At 37.9% G+C, this 24,600-nt stretch overlaps 1 protein-coding gene across 7 annotated transcripts in view; it reads right to left on the minus strand.

Moving 5' to 3' along the window:
- The window catches only part of BTRC (beta-transducin repeat containing E3 ubiquitin protein ligase), a 249,341-nt gene that overhangs the window by 101,064 nt on the left and 123,677 nt on the right, over nucleotides 1-24,600 (minus strand). For 5 of the 7 annotated variants that reach the window (XM_080642266.1, XM_080642265.1, XM_080642268.1 and 2 more), the window contains one exon: nucleotides 24,428-24,535. The exons of the other annotated variants lie outside the window; for them this stretch is intronic. In XM_080642266.1, the coding sequence (XP_080498392.1) occupies nucleotides 24,428-24,535 (108 nt within the window). The remainder of the gene's footprint in view (nucleotides 1-24,427; nucleotides 24,536-24,600) is intronic. 7 annotated transcript variants of the gene reach the window in all.

Genomic DNA, 24,600 nt, shown 5'->3' on the forward strand with positions numbered 1-24,600 from the left:
CAAATGGATTGAAAAAGCAATCTTCCGTCCCAGTGCCACATTATCATTCCTATTCAGTATTCTCCATGAGATATCTCAATCAGCTGTGTGTAAGTGACAACGAAGCCCGTTGCTGGGTTAATTAAACATTTGACTTTAACACCCTCCCCGTCATTAAGCAAATAAAAACAGATAATTCAAACTGCACTTCATCCTCAGGGTACACAACACACATGTCAAAATTAAGAGAGTCCAAGGCCTCTGGGGAATTCTGTTGGGGCTATAATCAGTTTAAATCTTATCTGGTTTATCAATTATTCTATTGATTAAACCAAAACGGTTATACACAACTCCTCTGCCACATGGGATTGATGTCAGCAGAGCAAGAAAATAACTCCAGGAGGTTCCAAACTGATTTAAAAAGAGATCAACAGAGAGACCAATAATAGTCGATTATTACATAGCAGTGATCCATATACTGAAGAGTTGATTCTTAGTTTCAGGTGGGTGAAGTGAACTGTTTCCAATCACTATGTCCCTCCTGCTATACCTTATGTTGGCTTGAGTAAATTTATATCGTGGAAGACCCACATATTTTCTACCGATTTAAACATGCTCAGCAGTTAAAATATTTCATAGATACTGACCCTAAACTGTAACAGAGAAAAATTTCAAACAAGGAAAACAATTTTTTTCTAATCTTTTTACCTGTCTGCACGTGACCAGGAACATGCAGGGATGAAAGGGGGCATACTTGAGAGTTGATTTCTTAAATATATATCATCACCCAGCTATTCCAGTGTCCTAAAATACTATATTCTTGAAGAAAGAGAATCTAAGAAATAAATACCTTACCACAGATACAGAATGATGACTCCTTTTATTAATTCCAAAGGCAAACATCTTCAAAACCATTAATAACAGTGAATAGAGCTGTAAGCTGCATCTTCAAATGAAATGTTGATATCCAAACAATAACGTACAGAGTTTCTACTGGATTTTTAAAAACACAATTTAGTTATTCTCCTACCCAATTCATTGTACAATATCCTTTATATGTCCAGAATCCTATCACCTCAAGGCTATGCCCTACTATATGTGAGAAAAGCACTAATAAAACCTACTAGCAAAAAGGGGTGGGGGTGGGGGACAGAGTAGATTACTCCATGCCTGAAATTTGTGTACTCATAGATGCTCTTCAGAAATAAAATTTGTTCACTGTTATGTTGGCACCACATGTGCAATCAACCATAATTTAACTTCTCTCCTTCAGATTTTTTGTTTGCAGGCAGACTAAGAAACCTGCATTAGCATGCTGTTTCTATGTTCACCACTAGAAATACTGAGGGTGCTATTTGTAATTGTATTCTTTTTAAGAGGTTTGTTCTCTGCAGCTGTTTTCTGCTTGCAGTGTATTTTGTGTAATCAGCACATCATCATAAATACATTGGCTGTTCCCCTGAGGGTAGCTGTCAGTGTTTAATTTACAGAACAACCTGGCCAATGTGAATTTTAACACTATAGCACTATGGCAAGAAGTTACCACACTCTGTGAAAAACAGGTTTCTATGAATTTTTATATCAAGGGCTGGTCTCAGGACAATTTAGGTTCTAGAAATAGACTGTTTAAAGAAGCACTTTATACCTACTATGCAATGGACTCTTTTCCATTTATAGCTTTAGAAGAAGCCCTCAACTAACTACTAAACCACAAGTGGGCACTACCAATTCTGAAGACAAGGACTGAAAAAACTATGATCACCAGCAGGAGGCTCTGTAATAAATGTTACCAGTCTTTTTAAGCTAATGTAAAGCTATCAAAAACAAAAACAAAAAACACTGCTCCCTTAGAAGGTGTGTAAAGGCAGAAGGGAAAATATTTTAAGAGACAGACTAGTCTGAAATATGTGTATCACTATTCTTGCTGAGATGAGCTATATCTGATATGAACGTAAGTATATTGCTTCCTTAGAGCTGCTATGAAGTCAGAACTCTAGCTCAATGAATGGGAAAAATACATGAAACTGATGGTTATTCACATAGTAGTACATAGGCTCTCAATAATATCTAATAAGTAACTATAAGCTCCTTGAGGACAGGGTCTCTTAATTTATGTCCAATACTTTGTACAGTACCGGGAACACAGAAGGTACTCTACATATGAATTAAGTGGAATTGTGGCTAATTGTGAATGGCAATGTTATTTGTAAGGCTTTGGATCTACATGGTGTAAAAATGCATTTTCAGTCAGTAAAATGCCCTTAAAGCTTATCTAAAGAGTACATATCATATATTTTAGTGATTTTAATCAAAGCTATTTGTATAAGAAACCTAAGTAGCTCAATCTTGCAATAAAAAACAAACTAGCCTAGCCCGGCTGAATGACTCAGTTGGTTGAACGTTGTCCAGCACATCAAAAAGTTGCAGGTTCAATCCCCATTTAATGAATAATTAATCACATTCTTTTTCTTAAATTTAGAATTACAAAAACACATCCTGGGATTTTTAAAACTAATGTTTCTTTCACACATTGACGTTTTTCACTCTCTCGCCTCCTCTATAAAACCAATCAAATTATCCTCCAGTGAGAATAAAAAATTTTTTTCAAGCTAGCTTACAAGATATTGAAATATCCAAATGTAGATTTTATTTTAATAATAAAGATTATATAGAAGAGATTAAAACTTTTTTAGACCTTATATTTGTGTCTTTCATAGGACAAGAATGAAAGAAATAATTTTAAATGCTCAAAAAGGTAACCATTAGCACTTTTCCATTGTTGAAGTGGTATTACATGCACACATAAACATTTTATAAAGCAAGTGATTATACATATATATTTTTCTGTTAAGGGCTATTTTTACAAGTTAGAATGACTAGAGTTAAACTGAATCAAAATATATTTATGCTGAATTCCCCTAAGTATATTTGCTTTTACTTTTCAAATTGTAAAGAATTATATTTTTATGTTTTACAAAAATCATTAAATTGTGACTTACAGATTTTTTCGGAAAAAGAAGAAAATTACCTACATGCTCAGAGGATTTCAAACTTACCCACATTTGTGGTAAAGTTAAATTTTAAACGATTAACTGGATTTGTAAAATTTGCTCTAGCACATCCAAAATTAAAATATTTTTTCTATAACAATTTTTAAAATTTTAGGTAAGTATAATCATGTATAGCAAAATTTGATAACACTCTTAAATTGACTCACCTCAGTATTTTGACAACCAGAAATAAATTTTCTTTAAGAACATAAATCCTATATCACTCTTTCTTCTTATGATGCTAAGACATTTCATAAAGATAATTCTTTTTTACATTTGTCATATGAAATGCAAAATGAGAAAAAACATGATCCATTGACTCATTTGGGTTTATTTTCACCAATTAATAAATTAGAGGTTAGAAGTTTCTAATTGAGTTGAATATTTGCAACTTCATACTTCATAAAATAGTATGCCTAATAAAACATATCTTAATTTTTAATGAATAATTAATCACATTCTTTTTTTCTTAAATTTAGAATTACAAAAACACATCCTGGGATTTTTAAAACTAAACTGGATAGGGTTAGACTAAGGTTACACTAGATCAGATGACTGCATTCTTTCTTCCCTGGAGACCATGTAGTAGTTCCATAGGCTGCCATTAGATAGCAGCACAGTACATACCATCAGTCATATCTCCCACACTCTCAGGTTAAGTTTGGGATTGAACCCGGACACACACACAAACACACACACACACACACACACAGATTCTAATTCAATTAGTGCAGTCGGCAACTCAGAAAAGAGTAATTCAATTAGTGCATTGTGGAGCTCTACAATACCTCTAAGCAGATGTTCACCATCTTCAGGAACTAGCGCTAGGTTTAAAATACCTGTACCACTCAGATATGCCACTACATTATGTCATTTGCCAAGGTGCTTACATATGCTTTTCTGGCTTCAAAGAAAAGGTGAAGAAACAAATTCAGTCCAAGTTCCTAGAGATTTTTCCATCATCTACGTCAAAGAAGAATGTGAAATTTTAGGCTGCAGTAATTAAATTACATAATCCAAGTTATGTTCAATAAGATGTATCACTTATTCTAAACTATTACACACGTTTGCAGCACTGCCTTTAGTTACGCATGCCATATTGTAATGAGGACACTGTCAAGGTGGAATGCATTCACAAGGAAGGACAATCAGAATGATATCCTCCACGAATATAGGAGATTATGAAAATGGCAGGAATGATTACTAATATTTTCCAAAGAATGACTAACAGAACCAGGAGTATTCATTATGGGAACAGAAAATATGCTTATAAGCAACATGGTAGCCATCCTCAAACATGAATATATGAAAAAGAAGACAATTACTTTCTATTACTACAAAAGGCAGAACTAGAATCAGTATGCGAGCAAAAAAGTTTGATTCCTTCTTAAGGGAAAACTTTCTAATTGAACCAAGAGTAAAGAAAACAAGATGACTCAAAGAAGTTCAGCTTGCCAAAAATGGTCATGATCAAGCATAGATTAGAAGAACCCCTGCAAAGAAAACTTTATAAAGAATTCCTGTATGTGACTAGATGGGCTTCATGTCTCTTCTAATGCTGAAATTCTATGGTTCTATAAATGTACTGAATTTTGCTCATGAGGCAAGCCTGGACTTTAACCATCTGCCTGCCATAAGTGTCTATAGACCAACTTTAAAATAATTTTTTATGAGAATTTTCAATTAAAAATATTCAAGAACACCCAAATTCTGAGTAATATATTTTTATAATATTCATTAAAAATTGACTTTTTAAATTAAATTCAAAATATCGTGGCATGTGGGGATGGTTTCCGTTTTGGACACATGGTAGTTAACTGGTTAATAACGCTAATCATTATTATGGAGGTGTGGCTATATAAAAATATAAGCTGTGAGGCATTTTCATAGTAGTTGATGCATTAATAATACACTGGGGGAAGAAGAAATTTTGTAGTTTCTCTGTGTTAAGATTTAGGAGATTCCATAAATGTACATATGCCTACCTAGTCTTATTTTTTAGATAAACACTTGCACTTTTATTCTTCCAAGATTGAAAAAAAATGGTTTCAGAAAATCAGCCAATGAGAAATCAATTTCTAGAAGAATGATTTTTAAAAACTCCCCCACTGCCAAGACAGTGAGTTCTCATGGCTTAAATGCAAATCTATATCAATATTATGCTTTAAAAATACAGAGCAATACTTAAGGCAACAGTAACTAATTCTCCATAACCCCCGCCTTTGGTCTTTCTTTCTGTTCACTGTATTTTGTAAACGAGGACATAATTCTGAGTACAAAGGAGCAGGATATTATTTTAAAAATACACTCTCCTCTCTTTCCAACATGACCTCAAAGCAGGGAATTAAGAAATGTCAGGAATGATTACCAAAATTTTTGCACTGCATTTCACTATGCATTTCACAAAAATGATAGAGAATAGCAACTGCCTTTCACATTTGCAGAGGGAGAGGGCTAAGCTAAATAGCTGTCCTTTAAAACTATCAATAAGAGTTTAATTCAAGTACTTTAAAATATATTTTTATTGATTTCAGAGAGGGAGAGGGATAGAGAGATAGAAACATCAATGATGAGAGAGAATCATTGATTGTTTGACTCCTGCCCGCCCCTTACTGGGGGTGGGAGGGATCGAGCCTGCAATCCAAGCCTGTGTCCTTGGCTGGAATCAAACCTGGGACCCTTTAGTCCACAGGCTGACTCTCTATCCACTGGGCCAAACCAGCTAGGGCTAATTCAAGTATTTTTTAACACAAACTTCTACTTTTTCATACTCCAGAAGAATTGCAAAAGGTCATTCTCACTCAAAACATTACTTGTAAGGTCTATGCCCCAAATGGATCAAAGCACCCACCTAACAATAGTGCTGCTTTCTTAGGAAGAAGAAAAAATTTTTAAATATAAAATATTTATTGTTTTAAGATGATTGCAACTTAATAGCAATAGAAAACTTGTTCTAGTACTAGAAAATATTTTCAATCCGTGTGCCATTAAGCTATAGTAATACAAACATAGCGGTTCTTCCATCTATAATAATAAAAGCGTAATATGCTAATTAGACCAGATGTCCTTCTGGACAAAGCCACGGCGGGGGTGAGGCAGAGGCGGCCTCTGAGTGGGTGGGGGCCGAGCCCCTTGCACGAATTTTGTGCATCGGGCCTCTAGTATTTACCTTTCATCAAACTTACTACAAATACAAATTTTTCACATTTTATATAAAGTTATTTTCTTGCCAAAATTTTTAGTCTTTCATAACGAACCACTTGCCAAAACATTGGGTAATTAGAGAAATAAATAACATGGCTGTTTATTTGACTGGCAATACTGCCATATAGTAGGCTATCAGTCTAACAAACTATGTCACTCATCTTTACCTACTACTGCCTTCCTAATTTCCTGTCTCCACAAAAACAGACCAGAACCTAAGCTGATTCTTCCTTACAATATGGAGTTCTATAAACTCCAATAACAATGAACTAACCCAATGTTGGTCTCCTTTTGCCCACACCTCACAGCTTGCATTTATGTTCCATTGTTAAGTTTACTTGGCTCTATCAGCACCACTTCTCTTTAACATTGTCCCTTTTCATGCATTAAGGCAACTACTTCCAGCCCTATCAATGAAAGCAGACAAATGGGGGAGAAAGGAATGAACTGCAAACACCTCAAACAAGAAAGGTTGCTTAAAAAACCAAGTGTCACACTCTGACAGTTCAATATTTCATAGCCAATACAAGGAATGTGCAACGACACTGCAACTTTAAATCTTTTCCTCTATGTCAGTCTCTCTTTCTCTCATTGTAATGCCAAAGGGAACAGCAATCAGAGTAGAGATGTTCAACGTGATAGAGGTCAGGACACCATCGGATCAACGTACCAGAAACACGACCTTGTTTATTTTTTTTCCACAGTATTATTGTTTACAGGGTGCTTTGCTCGTGTACCTTGTGGTTCTTAGCTAAAAGATGAAATTACAGCCCAGGATGAAGCACTCAGGCACACATCCAATTTGTGTTTCCATCTCAGAAAACAAAAAGCTTCTAAGGCCCTCAGGCTGCCATTCAAACTTGGAGGCTGACATTTTTAACAGCATGAACCAGAGACTGGCAGAGAGAATGATCTAATGCATTTCTGACTTGTCAATCAAAGATCTCACCTCTGCTGTCTTGTAAACAGTTGGGGGCCATCTAACTACATTCATAAACCTAGGGAGAGCTTACTGCCAGCTGGGATGCTGGAGCCACATGCTCTGGCTTCTATTCACCAAAATCGTGATTCAGTTTTATAATCGCACTGTAAATAGTCCATAGGCACGTTTCCAGGACTACTGGAATAGAACCAGAGTAGGGAATACAAAAGAGATTTTGGTCAAATATGGTGTTATTTTCAAGCTGTTGGAATCCTGTACCCATTTTATCCTCATTTTACCAATTCCTCCCAAAGGATTGCACTATGCTGCAAATGAAATGCTAAAAAATTAATGGCCTGCCAACTTAAAAATCTGGGAGAAATATACCAATATTTTACTAGAAATTTCCCTTATGTTTTATTGCGGGGGAGGGGGGGTAGGGGAGAGACAGACAGGCACTCCTCAAAACACAGCTCATACCAAGCGTAGAAACTACAGTGAACAATGGCAACTATATTTTAGTAAAATTAATCATGCACTTTCTTTCAAATATAAAACTTCCCATGCTCATATACAAAAGCTCTGTATTTACTAGTTTGAAATAGTACAATATTTATTTGTGTGTGTTTTTAACATGAAAACAAAATGAGCACTTATCCCTCTCCTCTTTCCTTTCTGTTTATGACCTTTAACACACACACACACACACACACACACACACACACACACCAATCAGGCTAAGACTTGAACTTTTTGCTAAAGAACAGAAATGAAAATGAATATAGTCTTTTTAATGTCAATTTTACAGGGCACAGAATTCCAATTTAATTCATACCAAGCTACAGATACTAGGTTTGCAACAAAGGTCTCGAGGATTTAAATGGTACACCTGAGAACTTTAAAAAGCAGATGACAGATAACCCAGCAGGGGAAAGACACACTGCAAAATTCTGTTTCATGATGATGTACTACATCCTAGGCCCAAATAACTATTTCAAAATATAATAGACTTGGTCTCCAGAGGACTGGGATAGAGAATATAGAAAAGCTCAAAGCTACTCAACATCACTCTCAGGGAAAAAAAAAAAAAAAACTCAATGGGTATCACCTCCCAGTAGTAAAGTATTACAATTCTTAGAGGCCTATGTAGCTAAACAAGAGATTCGTTGTCCCCGTCTGCCCCACAGTGAGGTCGTTGTAAATAACCTGGGTTTTCTCTTCATGAAAAATGAACCAAAAGAGTTTCCTTAGTGCTGCCTATCTATCAAGATTCCAAATCTTGATAAAAGTCCATATAAAATACCAAGTCTAGAAACTAAAAAAAGGAAGAACAGCAACATAATAAAACACCACCACATAAAGCACAACAATAGTGAAAGAAGGTACAAATGGCGGTAGTAGTCCCAAAACAACCAAAGTGGGTGATTCCTGAATAGCACAGAAAGAACTCCTTTGGTAGTTTGGCACCTACTCAGTCCAAAGATGGCAATGACAAGAAGGTAATCATGGACTATAAAGAGAGTGATATGTACCTATCCAGAAAATTCAGGTGCATCTTAACTGCCCATAGCAAGAATTTATCTGGTAAGGGTAGTGCATCCCATCACCCTTAGAGTTTTCATCAATTCCATTCTTCCAGTCTGTGCTTCTTACACTGGGGCAACTCTAGGCCTCCTGGGATAGTTGTACTCTCTTCCTTCTGCCATTAGTGGTCATGTTGAAGTTAGGGCAATTAGGAAAATCCAATATTATTCAACATAAACAAAAGCAATAAGTGTTTGTAGTGTGAAGAGTTTAATTTCTCAGATTCAACAGGAAAAATACAAAAAAATTTAAGGATATCTGATCATCTCACAATAAGATGATTTGGTTACTCTATAAACATTAAACAATGTTGCACATTAACCCTATAAACATTACCTACATCACAGACATGTCAAAATAGTCAGCAATAGAGGGATCTATTATTACTAAACTCAAGAAATAAAGAGTATTTAAATAACCAAATGGGCATCTTGAAACACAAATAATTATGTCATTTCTCCAAGACAGACTACTGTCTTTCCAGGATAATGCAGTAAATTCAGGTCATTTCTACTTTTCTTGTTGAAATATATATAAAAGTTGAAAGGCTACAAGCTGCACAATAAATTTCAATGTTAGTTGATACATTTAAAAATCCAGCCCAACTGGTGTGGCTCAATAGTTGAGGTTCGACCTATGAACCAGGAGGTCATAGTTCGATTCCAGTCAGGGCACATGCTCAGGTTGCAGGCTTGATCCCCAATGTGGGGTGTGCAGGAGGCAGCCGATCCATGATTCTCTCATCACTGATGTTTCTATTTCTCTCTCCCTCTCCCTTCCACTCTGAAATCAATTAAAAATTATTTTTAAAAATCCATAATTATATTTTCTCTTTAAGAAGCAATCTTCAATAATGTATTTCCAAAATTTTGTACAAGTACTTTAATTTTGTACCTAATCAAGAATAAAGGGAGAGAGAAACCAAGATGGTAGCATAGGTAAACACCTAAACTGCTGCCTCGCACAACAATATCAAAACTACAACTAAAAGACAAAATGGACACCATCCAGAACCACAGGAAAGCTGGCTGAGTGGAAATTCTACAACTAGAAGGAAAGAGGAAAGCACATTGAGACTCAGAAGAGCTGCAAAAGGCTGAGGTACGGAGACGTGTGCGCGTGGAGAGGATGGGTGGCTGAGTGCACGGGCGGCTGAGTGCGTGGCTGGCTTTCCTAAGCGGGAGGGAGATGGAAGCTCCCAACTGCGCTGAACTCCAGTCCCAGGTGAGACTCTGGGAACCCAGATTCATTCGGAGGGTATCTGGACTGTCAAAAAAAGAGAAAGCACACTGAGACTCAGGGGAGTTGCGGAAGGCAGAGGTCCGGAGGCGCACACACGCAGAGAGGACTGACTGCTGAGTGCACGGGTGGCTGAGTGTGCGGCTGGCTTTCTAAAGTGGGAGGGAGAAGGAAGCTACCAACTGCGCTGAACTCCAGTTCCGGGCGAGATTCTGGGAACCCAGACTCATTCGGGGAGAAAATGGACTGTCTGGCAGCGGGCAAAACTCGAGGGCGGCTTTCTCTCAGAGGTGCTTGAAGCGATAACCGAGGGACACTGAGACCCAGGGGCCTCATAGGGCAGGGATGATGGGAAGTCAAGGCTGTCTGCTCCACCCTGACACTCCACCCCATCCAAGCTGAACAGAGAGGCTTTTGCAATTTTGCAAGTCTTGTCTCATAAGGGTGTCTCCAGCACAGAAGTTCTCCCAGCATAGACACAGCTGATCCTCACAGCCAATTGGCCTGGAGGTCAATTCTTCCCAGTGATACCAACAACAATCAAGACTTAACTACAACAACGCTGTGCACACAGTCCACAAAGGGGTGCACCAAAAGTGTCCACCTCAGGTAACAGGGGGAGGCTGAGCCACTGGGCCCTATAGGACACCTACCACAGAAAGCTACTCTATCAACTCAGGGAAAGCAGCTAAAATGCAGAGACAAAGAAACAAATCACAAATGAAAGAAATGGAGGAAAGCACTACTGGATATAGAGTTCAAAACCACTGTTATAAAGTTTTTCAAGAATTTCCTAGAAAAGGCTGATAAATTTAGCAAGACCCTAGAGGATATGAAAAAGGACCAACTAGAAATTAAACATACACTGACTAAAATAAAAAATATTATACAGAGACCTAACAGCAGACTAGAGGACCGCAAGAATCAAGTCAAAGATTTGAAATACAAAGAAGTAAAAAACACTCAACTGGAAAAGCAAAAAGAAAAAAGAATCCAAAAATTTGAAGATAGTGTAAGGAGCCTCTGGGACAACCTCAAGCGTACCAACATCCGAATTATGGGGGTGCCAGAAGAAGAGAGAGAGCAAGATGCTGAAAACCTATTTGAAGAAATAATGACCGAAAACTTCCCCCACCTGGTGAAAGAAATAGACTTACAAGTCCAGGAAGTGCACAGAATCCCAAACAAAAGGAATCCAAAGAGGACCACACCAAGACACATCATAATTAAAATGCCAAGAGCAAAAGACAAAGAGAGAATATTAAAAGCAGCAAGAGAAAAACAGTTAATTACCTACAAGGGAGCACCCATACGATTGTCAGCTGATTTCTCAACAGAAACTATGCAGGCCAGATGGGAGTGGCAAGAAATATTCAAAGTGATGAATAGCAAGAACCTACAACTAAGATTACTCTACCCAGCAAAGCTATCATTCAGAATTGAAGGTCAGATAAAGAGCTTCACAGATAAGAAAAAGCTAAGGGAGATCATCACCACCAAACCAGTATTATATGAAATGCTGAAAGGTATTCTTTAAGAAGAGGAAGAAGAAGAAAAAGGTAAAGATAAAAATTATAAACAACAAATACATATCTATCAACAAGTGAATCTAAAAATCAAGGGTATAAAAAATCTGATGAACAGAATAAACTGGTGAATATAATAGAATCAGGGGCATAGAAAGGGAGTGGACTGACAGTTCTCGGGGGGAAAAGGGTGTGTGGAGTGCGGGAAGAGACTGGACAAAAATCATACACCTATGGATGAGGACAGTGGCGGGGAGGTAAGGGCAGAGTGTGGGGTGGGAACCGGGTGGAGGGGAGCTATGGGGAAAAAAAAGAGGAACAATTGTAATAATCTGAACAATAAAGATTTATTAAATTAAAAAAAAAGACTAAAGGGTCACTTTCAGTGTGCCTAAAGATTTCCTTCTTTTCTCTACACTGTTATATCATCATTTTAATTTTCCCAGTATCTATTCTTTTATGGAATAAGGGTAAAATGCAATAAAATAGTCAAATAATTGCACAAATGTACACTGCTGTGAAGATAAAGAGGTTGACATCATTGAAACTGAGCTGAACTGTTAGCTGGCTTGCAGTGCCACTATTTTAATAGCTTGAAATGTGCATTTATTCATCAACAAGAGTCCAAATTCAGCATATAAAATCCAATTCACAGGGGATCATCATGGTGTGAGTTGCATGTAAGCCAAACGTGTAAAATTTGAAGACTGTCCATAAAATCAGACTCAGCATGTTTTCCTTTTTTCCATGTAAATGTGTGGATTTTTGAATAATTGTTTAAGTATGACTTATTTCTGAATACAGAACATTTTTGTGTATGTATATGCAGGTACCACCAACAATCCAATGTTTTCTCTCCTCCCACCCCATGTATGTTAGTTGATGATTTACTTCAAATTATCTAAGTCCATTAATTCACTTACTCAGCAAGAATTCATAAAGCACATACTCTGTATCAAGCACTGTACTTGACACTGGAAATATAAAGTGACCAAAATGTAATCCTACTCTCAAGGAACTCACAGTCTGGGGAATGATTAGAATAGCTATCAGTGCTATTACAAAGGTTTCCATTACATGTCCTGGGTACAGATTCTCTGACTAGGTTAAGAAGGAAAGGGAAAAGATCAGTGAGGGCTTTTATTCTCGAGGTAAAACAATTTGAGCTGAATCGTGGAGATAATAAGAATTAGCCAAGTAGATAAAGTTGGGAGGCAGGATGTGGGGAGGATAGGTGTTTTTAGTAGGGTTCTCCAACTAGGGAGAACAGGATATGCAAAGACACAGATGTATGAGAGAACACAGCACCTTAGGAGAACTGTACATTTGAAATGGCTAAGAATTACATTAGAGGGGAATGGTAGTAAACCACTCAATTACATGAGTGGTAAACCAAGTTCAAACTTTATCCAAATTACAAACGTATGAGCAACTAGCCATGAGATAGAGTGACCAAATCAATGTAACCACTAATAAATGAATTTGGACAAGAATATGGTATTTGGTAGTCCTCCTTTATTCGAGGAAGATATGTTCCAAGACCCCAGTGGATGTCTGAAACTGCACATAGTGCTGAACCCTATATATACTATGTTTTTCCTATACATATAGAACTGAGATAAAGTTTAATTTATATTAGGCTCAGTAAGAGATTAACAATGACTAATAATAAAATTGAAAAATTATAATAACACTAGAGGCCCGGTGCAAGAATTCATGCAAGGTGGGGTCCCTCTGGGTGGCCTGCAGGGATTGGGCCAAAACCCGCAGTCCAGTCCAATGCCGCCTGCAGCTCCTACCTGCTGCTCCTGCTTATCCCAGCCCCACTGTTCCTGTGGCGGGCTCGTGCCCAATCAGTCCCAATTGTGAGAAGCTTGCACTGCCGCAGCAGTGCTCACCAGCCATTTGCCCTGCGTCTGGCGCCCTGCCAAGGGGAGTGGCCTACGGGATTGGGCTGAAACCAGCTGTCTGAAGTCCCCTGAGGGGTCCCGGATTGCAAGAGGGCACAGGTCAGTGCAAGATCAGGCCGGGGAAGGACCGCGGAAGGGCTCCAGGGCGTGTCCGGCCCATCTAGCTCAATCCCGATTGGCCAGACCCCAGCAGCAAGCTAACCTACTGGTTGGAGCATCTGCCCCCTGGTGATCAGTGCATGTCATAGCGACTGGTCAACCAGCTGACTGTCTGCCCCTTGGTGGTCAGTGTATATCATAGCGAGTGGTTGAGCAGCCTTAGCATATTAGCATATTACGCTTTGATTGGTTGTTTGGTCTATTTGCATATTACCCTTTTATTATATAGGAATACTGTAATAAAAGTTATGTGAATATGGCATCTCTCTCAAAATACCTGGAGTTTTCCAGTTAATATTTTCAGACTACAGTTAACTGTGGGTAACTGAAACCACAGAAAGTGAAACCAAAGACAAGGGAGGACTACTGTAGTTGAAATTCAAAAAGTATCAGTATCAATAAAATGGTAATGCCTACAAGAACATTTAAAATATTTCCTTTCTTCTATGTCTCCGTATTTTCTACAATATTAAATGTTTAATTTTTATATTTTATAAGAAAATGATAATACTAAAAATATATTTAAATAAACTATACTTACCTGGGTATGACTCTGTGTGTACATGCATGCATGGATGGATAAGTAATTCCAAATTGAAGGACACTAACTTATTGATAATTACCTTAAAGTGAAAGGATTATGGGTGATACTTTCTTATTTATTTACCAAATAATTTACATATTTCATAATAAACAATTTGTTTTATACCCAGGAGAAAATGTGGGGGTTTTTTTCCCTCCCAAAACAAAAAACATTTGCTTTGTCACTATATTCAAACTCCTAATGTAAAGGGTGTAAGTGGGATAAATATAGGTCAAATGTCAACATATGTACAAAAAAGAACTGAATTTTTACACAGAAATTGTGCTGCACTGTGATTATCTATATACCTTCCTATCTAATAAAAGAGTAATATACAAATTAACCATCACTCCATAACAAAAATGGCGGCGCCCAGTCCTCTCAGTCCCCCCGGAGTCCCCCAGGCTCAGGGAGGGCTGCCGCTGAGAGCCTGCAGAATAAGTGGCCTGGCGGAATGCTGCCCAGAGGCCCTCCTGACCCTTTATAAAAAACAAAAACAAATTCACTCCCCACAGCCTGATCCCCTCCCAGCGGCGGCAGCCTGGGCTGGGGTCTCAGCCCGGCAGGGGTGTGCACGCCCACGGCACGATCCCCTCCCAGCGGCGGCAGCCTGGGGTCTCAACCACTGAGTCACACCAGCCAGGCAGATATGGAGGAATCTTAAATGTTTCTTTTTTAAAAAAATATATTTTATTGATTTTTTTACAGAGAGGAAGGGAAAGGGATAGAGAGTTAGAAACATCTATGACAGAGAAACATCGATCAGCTGCCTCCTGCATACTCCCCGCTGGGTATATGCCCCCAACCAAGGTACATGCCCTTGACCAGAATCGAACCTGTGACCCTTGAGTCTGCAGGCAATGCTCCATCCACCTAGCCAAACCAGTTAGGGCTGTCCAATATGTTAAAGAAAAAACCCTATCTAATATAGAGGGAATATGCAGGGGAGGGCAGTTGGGGATGATCGGGCTGGCAGGGAATCAGGCAGGCAGGCGAGCAGTTGGGAGCCAGCAGTCCTGGATTGTGAAAGGTATGTCTGACTGTCTGACAGGGATCAGGCCTAAACAGGCAGTTGGACATCCCCCGAGGGGTCCCAGATTGGAGAGGGTGCAGGTTGGGCTGAGGGACACCCCCCCCCCAAGTACACGAATTTTGTGCACTGGGCCTCTAGTATATATATAAAAGGCTAATATGGAAAGTGTCCCCTCAGGAGTTTGACCAGGAGACCAGGAGTTCGATCGCTTGCTATGATGTGCGCTGACCATCAGAGGGCAGCACAGAATGAAGGAAGGCCCCGGACAGCAGCCCGAAGGCCCTGATCAACCCTGATTGCCAGCCAGGCCTAGGGACCCTACCCGTGCACAAATTTCATGTACTGGGCCTCTAGTTTATATACAACAGGGGTACTCAGACTCATCAGCTAGGGCTTGATATGCATTTTTGTCATGGGATAATTTTTCTTATGGTTTTTTTAATAATAAGATTTACATGTTAATTTACACTCAATTTAATAATTCATATTCCCTTAAAACCTCTAATATACGGTGAAGTCTTATGTACATACATACATAGATTCTGAATAATGCTTAATTCTCCCAGTATTGTTGTATTTAACATTTTACTTAGTAGATGGTAAGATTTAGTATACTTCTAAATCTTCTTCAACAATGAAATATATTATGTCTCCTGACATCTACCTTCAGCAACTTCAACTTTGACAAGGGACTGTAGCTAATGTTAAAATATTATATGGTACATTTAGCTCAAGATTTCCCTAAAAGGACTAGCTATTCTTGACACATAAAATATATTAAGGTCATATAAATCTACTTTTCTTTTTAAAAATATATTTTTTTTAAATTTCTTTCAGAGGGGAAGGGAGAGAGAAAGACAGAAACATCAATGATGAGAATCATAGATTGGCTGCCTCCCTGCACATTCCCTACTGGTAATCAAGCCCACAACCCCAAGCATATGCCCTGACTGGGACTTGAGCCCTGACCTCAACTACTGAGTCACTCCTGCTAGGCTACTTATCTTCTTATTGTTAGAATTTCTCTTTCCTTTCAATGTGTATAGAAAATAAAGGATCTTAATTACTCTATTTTTAAGCACTTTCTCTCTACTGATCATTGTCATTTAATATTATAGATTATAAGATAACCATTTGCTAAGGATGAGCAAGTGATTCCACAAAATACATCTACTGCTAATCAACAGAAATCCTCTTAACCACCCATATACTTTCCAGGACAAACCAATGCAATGATGAAAATGAAAATATGTATAAACTAAACATGTCCTCACAGAATCTACTTAAACAATATTTTCAGCATCTTCTCTGTCACTAGTTTAAAGTGTGTGGGATAAAATCATAATCAATTAAACTGTCTCAGTGTTGACATTTCCATCTGAGTAAGCATAATCCAACAAATTCAACAACTCCATGGCACTTCCTTTTCTATTGTCATAAAATTTTGACTTCATAAGATGCTTCAAACTTCCTAAAAGAATGCAGTAATTTCAAGGGGGGGAAATGTCATGAAACTATTACTAAATCACTTCCTTAAACATATTTGGCAATACTGGTAAATGAATATTCCTACTGGGGCACCTCCTTGACTGTCTTTTTAAAAAATATATATTTTTATTGATTTCAGAGAGGAAGAGGAAGAGGAAGAGAGAGAAACATCAATGATGAGAGATAATCATTGATTGGCTACCTCCTGCACACCCCCCACTGGGGATTGAGCCTGCAATCTGGGACGCTCAACCACTAAGCCATGCCAGTTGGGCCTTAACTGTCTCTTTTAAAAGTTAAAAGTACAGCCCGGAGGGCAAGGCTCAGTGGTTGAGCGTGGACCCGTGCCTGGTTTGTGGGCTTGATCCCTAGTGTGGGGCGTGCAGGGGACGGCTGATCAGTGATTATTTCTCATCGGTGTTTCTCTCTTTCTCTCTCTCCCTCTCCCTTTTCCTCTCTGAAATCAATAAAAATACATTTAAAATAAAAAATAAAGTAAAAAAAAATTAACTCTGACCCTGCAATTCCACTCTTAGGTATTTACCCAAGAGAAATAAAAACACATGTCCACAAAAAGACTTGTATAAAGTAGCTTTTTTCTATAGTAGACAAAAAAATGGAAATAATCCAAATATCTATGAATAGATGGAGATAAACAAATTGTGATATATTAATGGGAGATATTCAGCACTAGAAAGGGATTACTAAAAAACACTGTAAAATGGATAAATCTAAAAAACATTATGTTAAGCAAAAGAATACAGACAAAAAAGAATGTGTACTATATGAGTGCATATATGTGAAGTTCAAGAACAGGCAAAATTAATCTTTGTTGACAAATCAGAACAGTAATTGCATATGTGGGTGGATAGCCATTGGATGGAGGTACAAAGGAACTTTCTCAATTATGAAAATGTCCTTTATCTTGAGAATGAGATTACACAAATGTATGCATTTGTCAAACTCATCCAAAGTACACTTAGGATCTGTGTACTTCACTATATATAAATTTTACATAAACAAAAATCTAATCCTATATAATAAAGAGCTAACATGCTAATTAGACCAAACAGCAGAACAACCGTCCGGACAACCTTCCAGATGAAGCCAGAGCTGCGAGGGCTGAGGCAGCCAGGGCTGCGAGGGCTGAGCCCCTTGCATGAATTTCGTGCATCGGGCCTCTAGTAATAAAATAAAACCCAAACCAGAAGGATGCAATTCTACTAAGATTGTTATAGTTCTAGTAGTGGGAACAGGAAAGACTAGATTTAAATTCTGTATCTGCCATTAACCAACCAGCAGTATTGAGCACTTGAGCACACTGAACCTAACCTAGAACAAATTTTGGAATAATAGAATAAAAATACCATGTATGCCTATTTCTTCCATTTTTGCTACATACGCATAATGGATCTCTCTGAAGATAAGAAAACTAAACATTCATACTTATAGTAATGTTGGGAAAAGCAAAATTTTTCATCAATGCCTAAGCCAAGAATAGGCTTCCCTATGATACAGAATTCCACTGTAAGGAATGAAAAATGTAAGATTTTATTTAATAGGATACTGTTTTATACTAAGATGAAAAACAGTATTTGCTGGAAGCTTTCAAATCTAGTCTTCTGTACATTCTTTCTAATAATATAAAACCCAATAATCTGCCAGGCATTATTCTAAGGACTTAATATAAATCAACTAATTTAATTCTAACAACAATTCTATAAGAGATCCTATTATCATCCCCAATGTAATTAAAAGGAAACTGATGTATAGAGAGTTCAAGTACTTGCCCAGGGGTCATACCTAGATAGAGACAGGCTCAAACCTCAAGCAGTCTGGTACCAGGGCCCATGCTCTAAACCACTGTATCATACACTGGCCTCTGGGCTTCTTTTCTAAGATATTTCTTAAGTATCTCTTTTCTGTCTGTACCACACAATTTCACTCTTGCAATATAATTCAAGGACCATACACTCAAATATATTCCTGAATTTTCCAGAAAAAATCTCTAAATCAACCTTTCTTGAAATATATTCTAGAAGTAGCATCTTATAAGAGGATTCAACAAATTTTTAAAAATATACATTTGTTGACTTTTGATTAAAACCAAACAGAGACAACCCTGACAGTGACAGTGAATTTGTTCAGAATTCTTAGATTCAAGATTGCTTTAGACCAGTGGTCAGCAAACTGCGGCTCACGAGCCACATGCGGCTCTTTGGCCCCTTGAGTGTGGCTCTTCCACAAAATACCACGGCCTGGGTGAGTCTATTTTGAAGAAGTGGCATTAGAAGAAGTTTAAGTTTAAAAAATTTGGCTCTCAAAAGAAATTTCAATCGTTGTACTGTTGATATTTGGCTCTGTTGACTAATGAGTTTGCCGACCACTGCTTTAGACCAAATGAACTTTTGGATTTTTCTTGATATCTTGGGTCCAAGACAGATGATGTTAACTTGTATAATTTTTAATTGCATACATTATCTTTACCACTTACCTAATATAGTTAAAACCATCAGCATTTATTGAGTCCAAACTACTAAAAAGCACTCTGCAGGGTATGGTGGAGGTCAATGGGTAAGTGTAAGAATTCTGCTTTCAAGGCATTTTCTAGCACAACATTTCTCTCATTATTATACTAGGAATGTATTAACTATCTAGGACAGCTGTGGGCAAACTACAGCCCACGGGCCGAATCCGGCCTGTTCGGCTGTTCTATCTGGCCCGGGGAGCCGAAAGAGCGGAGGGTTCTCTTGCTCTCCCCTCCGCTCCTTCACCAGCAGCAGTGTTAACATGGCAACGTCGGGAAACACGGCCGCAGCTCCTTCTTCTGAGTGGGCGGATTTATATCGGCCCATTCAGTAGAAGGAACAACCTCTCAATCTTCCAGAGGCTCCTTGTAATGCCCGCGGACGTGTCCCCCGACATCACCCTGGGAATGCGTAGACACGTTATCGTGGTGATGTAGGGAGACACGCCCCTGGAGAGCACAGTATCAGAGCATTAGCTAAAAAGGAGACCAACAACACTGTTCCCACTGAAGCTGATGTTTTAAAGACCAAAAACCTTTCAACCCAGTCTACATTGCCATCTACATCTACGTCCCGGGCATAATTTGGAAGTTGCACTAAAGAAAATGTTTAATTTACTGTTTACACATTTTGTTCTTTTCTATTTGTTTTAGTTTTAAATTATTTTATTATATTTAAGTTTAATTTGAAAGGTTTTTGTACCTTTCCTTTGTTAGGCAATTTTATTTTGCCTTTGCCATCTTCAATATAAGGTATGTTATTGTGCTATGATTCCTCCATTTTTTGAAGTTTCAAATTATAATAATTGTTTACATTCTTCTTGTTAAAATGTTTGAAATGAATAAAACTATTGAAATAAAAAAAAAAAAGACCGTACCCTTTTATGTAATGATGTTTACTTTGAATTTATATTAGTTCACACAAACACTCCATCCATGCTTTTGTTCCGGCCCTCCGGTCCAGTTTAAGAACCCATTGTGGCCCTCGAGTCAAAAAGTTTGCCCACCCCTGATCTAGGGTCTACTGAATTCCCATCCCACATCCCATGGTCGGAAGAGGTATCGGGTGGCAACACAGTAGAGTCTCACTGTGGTTTTAATTTGCATTTCCTTGATGACTAAATATATTGAGCATCTTTTCATATGCTTATTTGGCATTTGTATATCTTTTTGGTAATGTATTCATTCAAATTTTTTTGCCGATTAATTGCCCATTATTTTATTGGGTAGTTTATCTTACTACTGTATTGTAAGAGTTCTTTATATACATATTCTGAATACAAGTCTTTTATCAGAAATGTGTTTTACAAATGTTTTCTCCCAGTCAGTGCCTTACCTGTTTGCCTTCTAAACAGTGTCTTTTGAAAAGTTTTAAACTGTGTTAAGTCCAATTTACCATTGATTTCTTTAAGGCTTATGTTTTTTGTTTTATCGAAAAAAAATTTTTTTTTTCGAAAAAATCTTTTGCCTAACTCAAAGCCACAATGATTTTTTCCCCTCCCTCATTTTCTTCTATTAGTTTTATAATCTTAGCTCATATTTAGGTCTATGATCCGGTTAGAGTTAATTCTTATATATGGTATAGTGTAACAGTTGAGGGTCATTATTTTACACTTAGGTGACAACTGTTCCAGCATGATTTGTTGAGAAGACTGAGAACATTTTAATATAACAGAATATAAGTTCAGCCAGACAATTTCAGATTTTATACCGCAACTAATCATTTAGCAATTACAACTACCTGAAAAGGTATTAAAATACCTCTCCCTTTTGTGTGAGGCTAGATTTTCTTCATATATTTCAACCAAGACACTACATCACAACCGACTGAATGCAGAAGCAGAAATGAGAATCCAGCTATCTTTTATTAACCTAGACATTAAAGAGATTTATAAATAGCATTGTAATACAATGCATCTTAATGTTTTTAAGTTATTTTTATAAAAATATTTTATTTGCATGAACATATAATGGGTTTATTATAGCTATTTTTAATAAATTAATATTAATTTTTTCTCAGTTGTAATTTTGAGCATAGTAGCTATCGATAGATATAAGCAACATAAACAAAAGCACTTGGGGTCCTCAATAATTTTAAGAATGCAAAGGTATCCTGTGACCAAACAAAACTGCCACTATTGCTCTCTTCAATTGCTTAGCTTTACTATAGCATGTTATGCATCTAAATGTCTATAGGCCAAACTTGTGTTTAAATCCTTTCAACAACTCACTACTCTTCTTAGCATCAAGACAAATCCTGCATGATCAAGATTCTCCATTCTCCTCATTCTCTGATACAACAGTCTTTTTTCAGTTGTCTTTAAATATACCAACTTCCATCAGTTCTCAGGGCCTTTGCACTGCCTCTTCCTTAGGCCTGAAATGTTCCCCCCTTGTCCCCTTTCCCTAATTAATTCCTTCTCAAACATTGATTACCTGAACATCCTTATCCCCACCCTCAGATTAAATCAGGTTCTTCTTTTATATATTCTATGGCTCCCTGCACATTTCCTTCATAGATTTGTCAGTTTGGGAGATTAGTTTTAGGATTATGTGATTTAATAGCTCTCTCGTAGTAAAATCCTATATAATAAAAGCCTAATATGCTAAGTGTCCAGTCATCCGTTAAACCAATCGAAGTGTAATATGCTAATGATATGCTAAGGCCACTCAACCATGCGCTATGACATGCACTGACCACCAGGAGCCGACTGTCAACAGGTGGACCAGTCGCTATGATGTGCATTGACCACCAGGGGGCAGACACTCCAACTGATAGGTTAGCTTGCTGCTGGGGTCTGGCTGATTGGGACTGAGCGAGATGGGCCGGACACACCCTGGAGCCCTCCCGCGGTCTGGCCAACCTCCCACGTCCCTCCCTGGCCCCAATCATGTACCGGTGGGGTCCCTCGGCCTGGCCTGCCCCCTCTTGCAATTCAGTACTCCTTGGGGGATGTTGGAGAGCCGGTTTTGACCCGATCTCGCACGTCAGGCCAAGGGACCCCACTGGTGCATGAATTCGTGCACCGGGCCTCTAGTATAAATATAATAATCCTATATACAAAACTACTAAATAAAATTTTGCCTATGTGTTACAGTATTTTTCCAAGATCAATAGTTATCATCAGGTCGTCAAAGTAGTCCCTAACCTATGTGTAGTGGAAAATTACCCTTATCCAAAGAGAGTTCTGGCCTTTGACCTTGGCTATTGGAAGGTGGTATGTAAGCCCCTGGAACTTCTTACCTAAAAGGAGTGTTTTTTCTTGCCTGGGGCCTTTGGCCATTGGACATATGTGATTCATGATGGGGGCTTTGTGCTACACTTTAGCAGTTCCAATCCTGCGAGGAAATGGAGACTAAAAGCATTAGTATGATTGACAGGAGGGGCTCAAGACTAAAGGTCAGTATGTGGGCAGTTTGTAATTGAGTCCGAATAAAAACTCTGAACACCAAAGGCTTGGGTGAGTTTCCTTGGTTGACAACATCCTATGTCTTGTCACATACTGTGGCCTGAAAGCGGTAATGCCATCCACACCTCCATGGGGAGAAGATGACAGAAAGTTCTACATTTGGACCTCTCCAGATTTTGCCTATATATTTCCTCTTTTGGCTAATTTTAACCTGTATCTTCTTCCTGTAATAAGACGTAAATATAATAGCTTTCAGTGAGTTCCGTGAGTGTTTTCTGGTGAATTGTCAAACCTGAGGGTGGTAGTGGGAGCTCCTAACCTTAAAACTAGTGTCTCAAGTGAGGGCAGTCTTTTAGGAACTATTCTTGCAGACAGCAGTTTGGTTAAACTCATTGCAATCCCCTCCCCCCCCCGCCCCCAAAAAAAGATTAAAAACCAATAAACTAAAGTTTCTTAAGAGCAGAAACTTTATTAATATAATACAATGTAAAAAATATAAGATATTTGAAACAACTGATATTCTCAGGATATCAATATTCTGTAACAATAGCAATAATGCTAATGATGATGAAGATGATAAAAACAGCAGCCATTTATTGCATGCCCTTACTATAGTCTTCATTTACAGATGAGGAACATGAGGATTAAATGACTTGCTCAAGACCATACCACTAGTTACAGACAGTATGCAAGCCCTGATTTAACTAATTTTAAAACCTATATACTTTACTATATTGTATCTCATAAGACAAGCAAAGGAACTTTAATATTATATTTTGCAAAGGACAATTAGAAATATATAGCATTATCATCACTAAAATAGAATGATTAAAGACTAGCAACTGTTAGCACTGTTCAGGAGTGTGGAATACTTAAGTTCCCCTCTTTTAACTAAGACTTAGTTATAAGCATTCTGATGCTTACTTAAGCATATCTTTGAAATTCTTCTACATAAAATATAAGCTACATAGGTTAAAAACAAATAAAAACACTAATTGGTTGTGTATCAAATGCTAAACACAAATTCCAAATACCTGAGGTGGATAGATAACATTTCTGCCAAGAAAACCGCCAAATATGGTATGTTAATCTGTAAACAAAGAGGCACCACGCTCTTCTATTTTCCTCTACAAATTTTCCCATTCCCTTCTCTATGGTTCTCTCTCATATCCTAGAAATGTCTTAATGGCCTCTAAAAAAGGCTGAAGAGAACTAGAATCTGTTGGTCCATGCAAGATCAGTTTGACTGTATCAAGTTGAATATGTACTCAAAAGTCTTAAAGGCCTTTCTACCTTGAAACTAGTCCTGCTAAAATATAAGCAAACACAGTTCTTATAAAAAAAAAAAAGTATATACATATATTTATAGTAGTATAGTAACTAGGAGACACTCTGACAGAGCACTTTATATTTTTGGTAATCATAAAAAGGTATTTGAGCAACTGGCTATAAGTGATTAATTACATTACTTATCTTTATGTAGGTCCAGAGCAAACATTACACATCAAATGCTATTTGTTGAGATTACTTTAAAATTCACTATCATACTTCTGCTAGATATGAAAACCAATAGTGAAAAGTTGTGCTATGTCAACTTTGGCAAACCAATCATAATAAAAATGTCTTAAGAGTGGATCAATCTGGATCTACATTAGAAATTAATCATTAAAGAGTACCGAGTGACGTGAAATAAAGACAATATGAAGAAGAAAAGGTGAACATAAGTAAAGCAAGGAAAAGAAGGAGGGACACACTCATGAATTAGACACACACACTGAAGCCCGCAAATAACCCACAGAGACAGAGAAAGTACCTGGAAAGCTGTGAGTGCGCCAGTCCCTGGGTTATACAGGCATCGCAGCGAAGGCATGCTGTCCGCCAGGCTGGAACAGCCCAGCCACAGAGACCTGGGCATAGAGCACTGCAGAGAGAGGACAACTATGAGATGGGACAGTATGAGACAGGATGGTACAGATTACAGGAATT

The sequence above is a fragment of the Plecotus auritus genome (genome assembly GCF_963455305.1).
Source record: "Plecotus auritus genome assembly, chromosome: 9".
In the NCBI taxonomy this organism is placed as follows: domain Eukaryota; kingdom Metazoa; phylum Chordata; class Mammalia; order Chiroptera; family Vespertilionidae; genus Plecotus; species Plecotus auritus.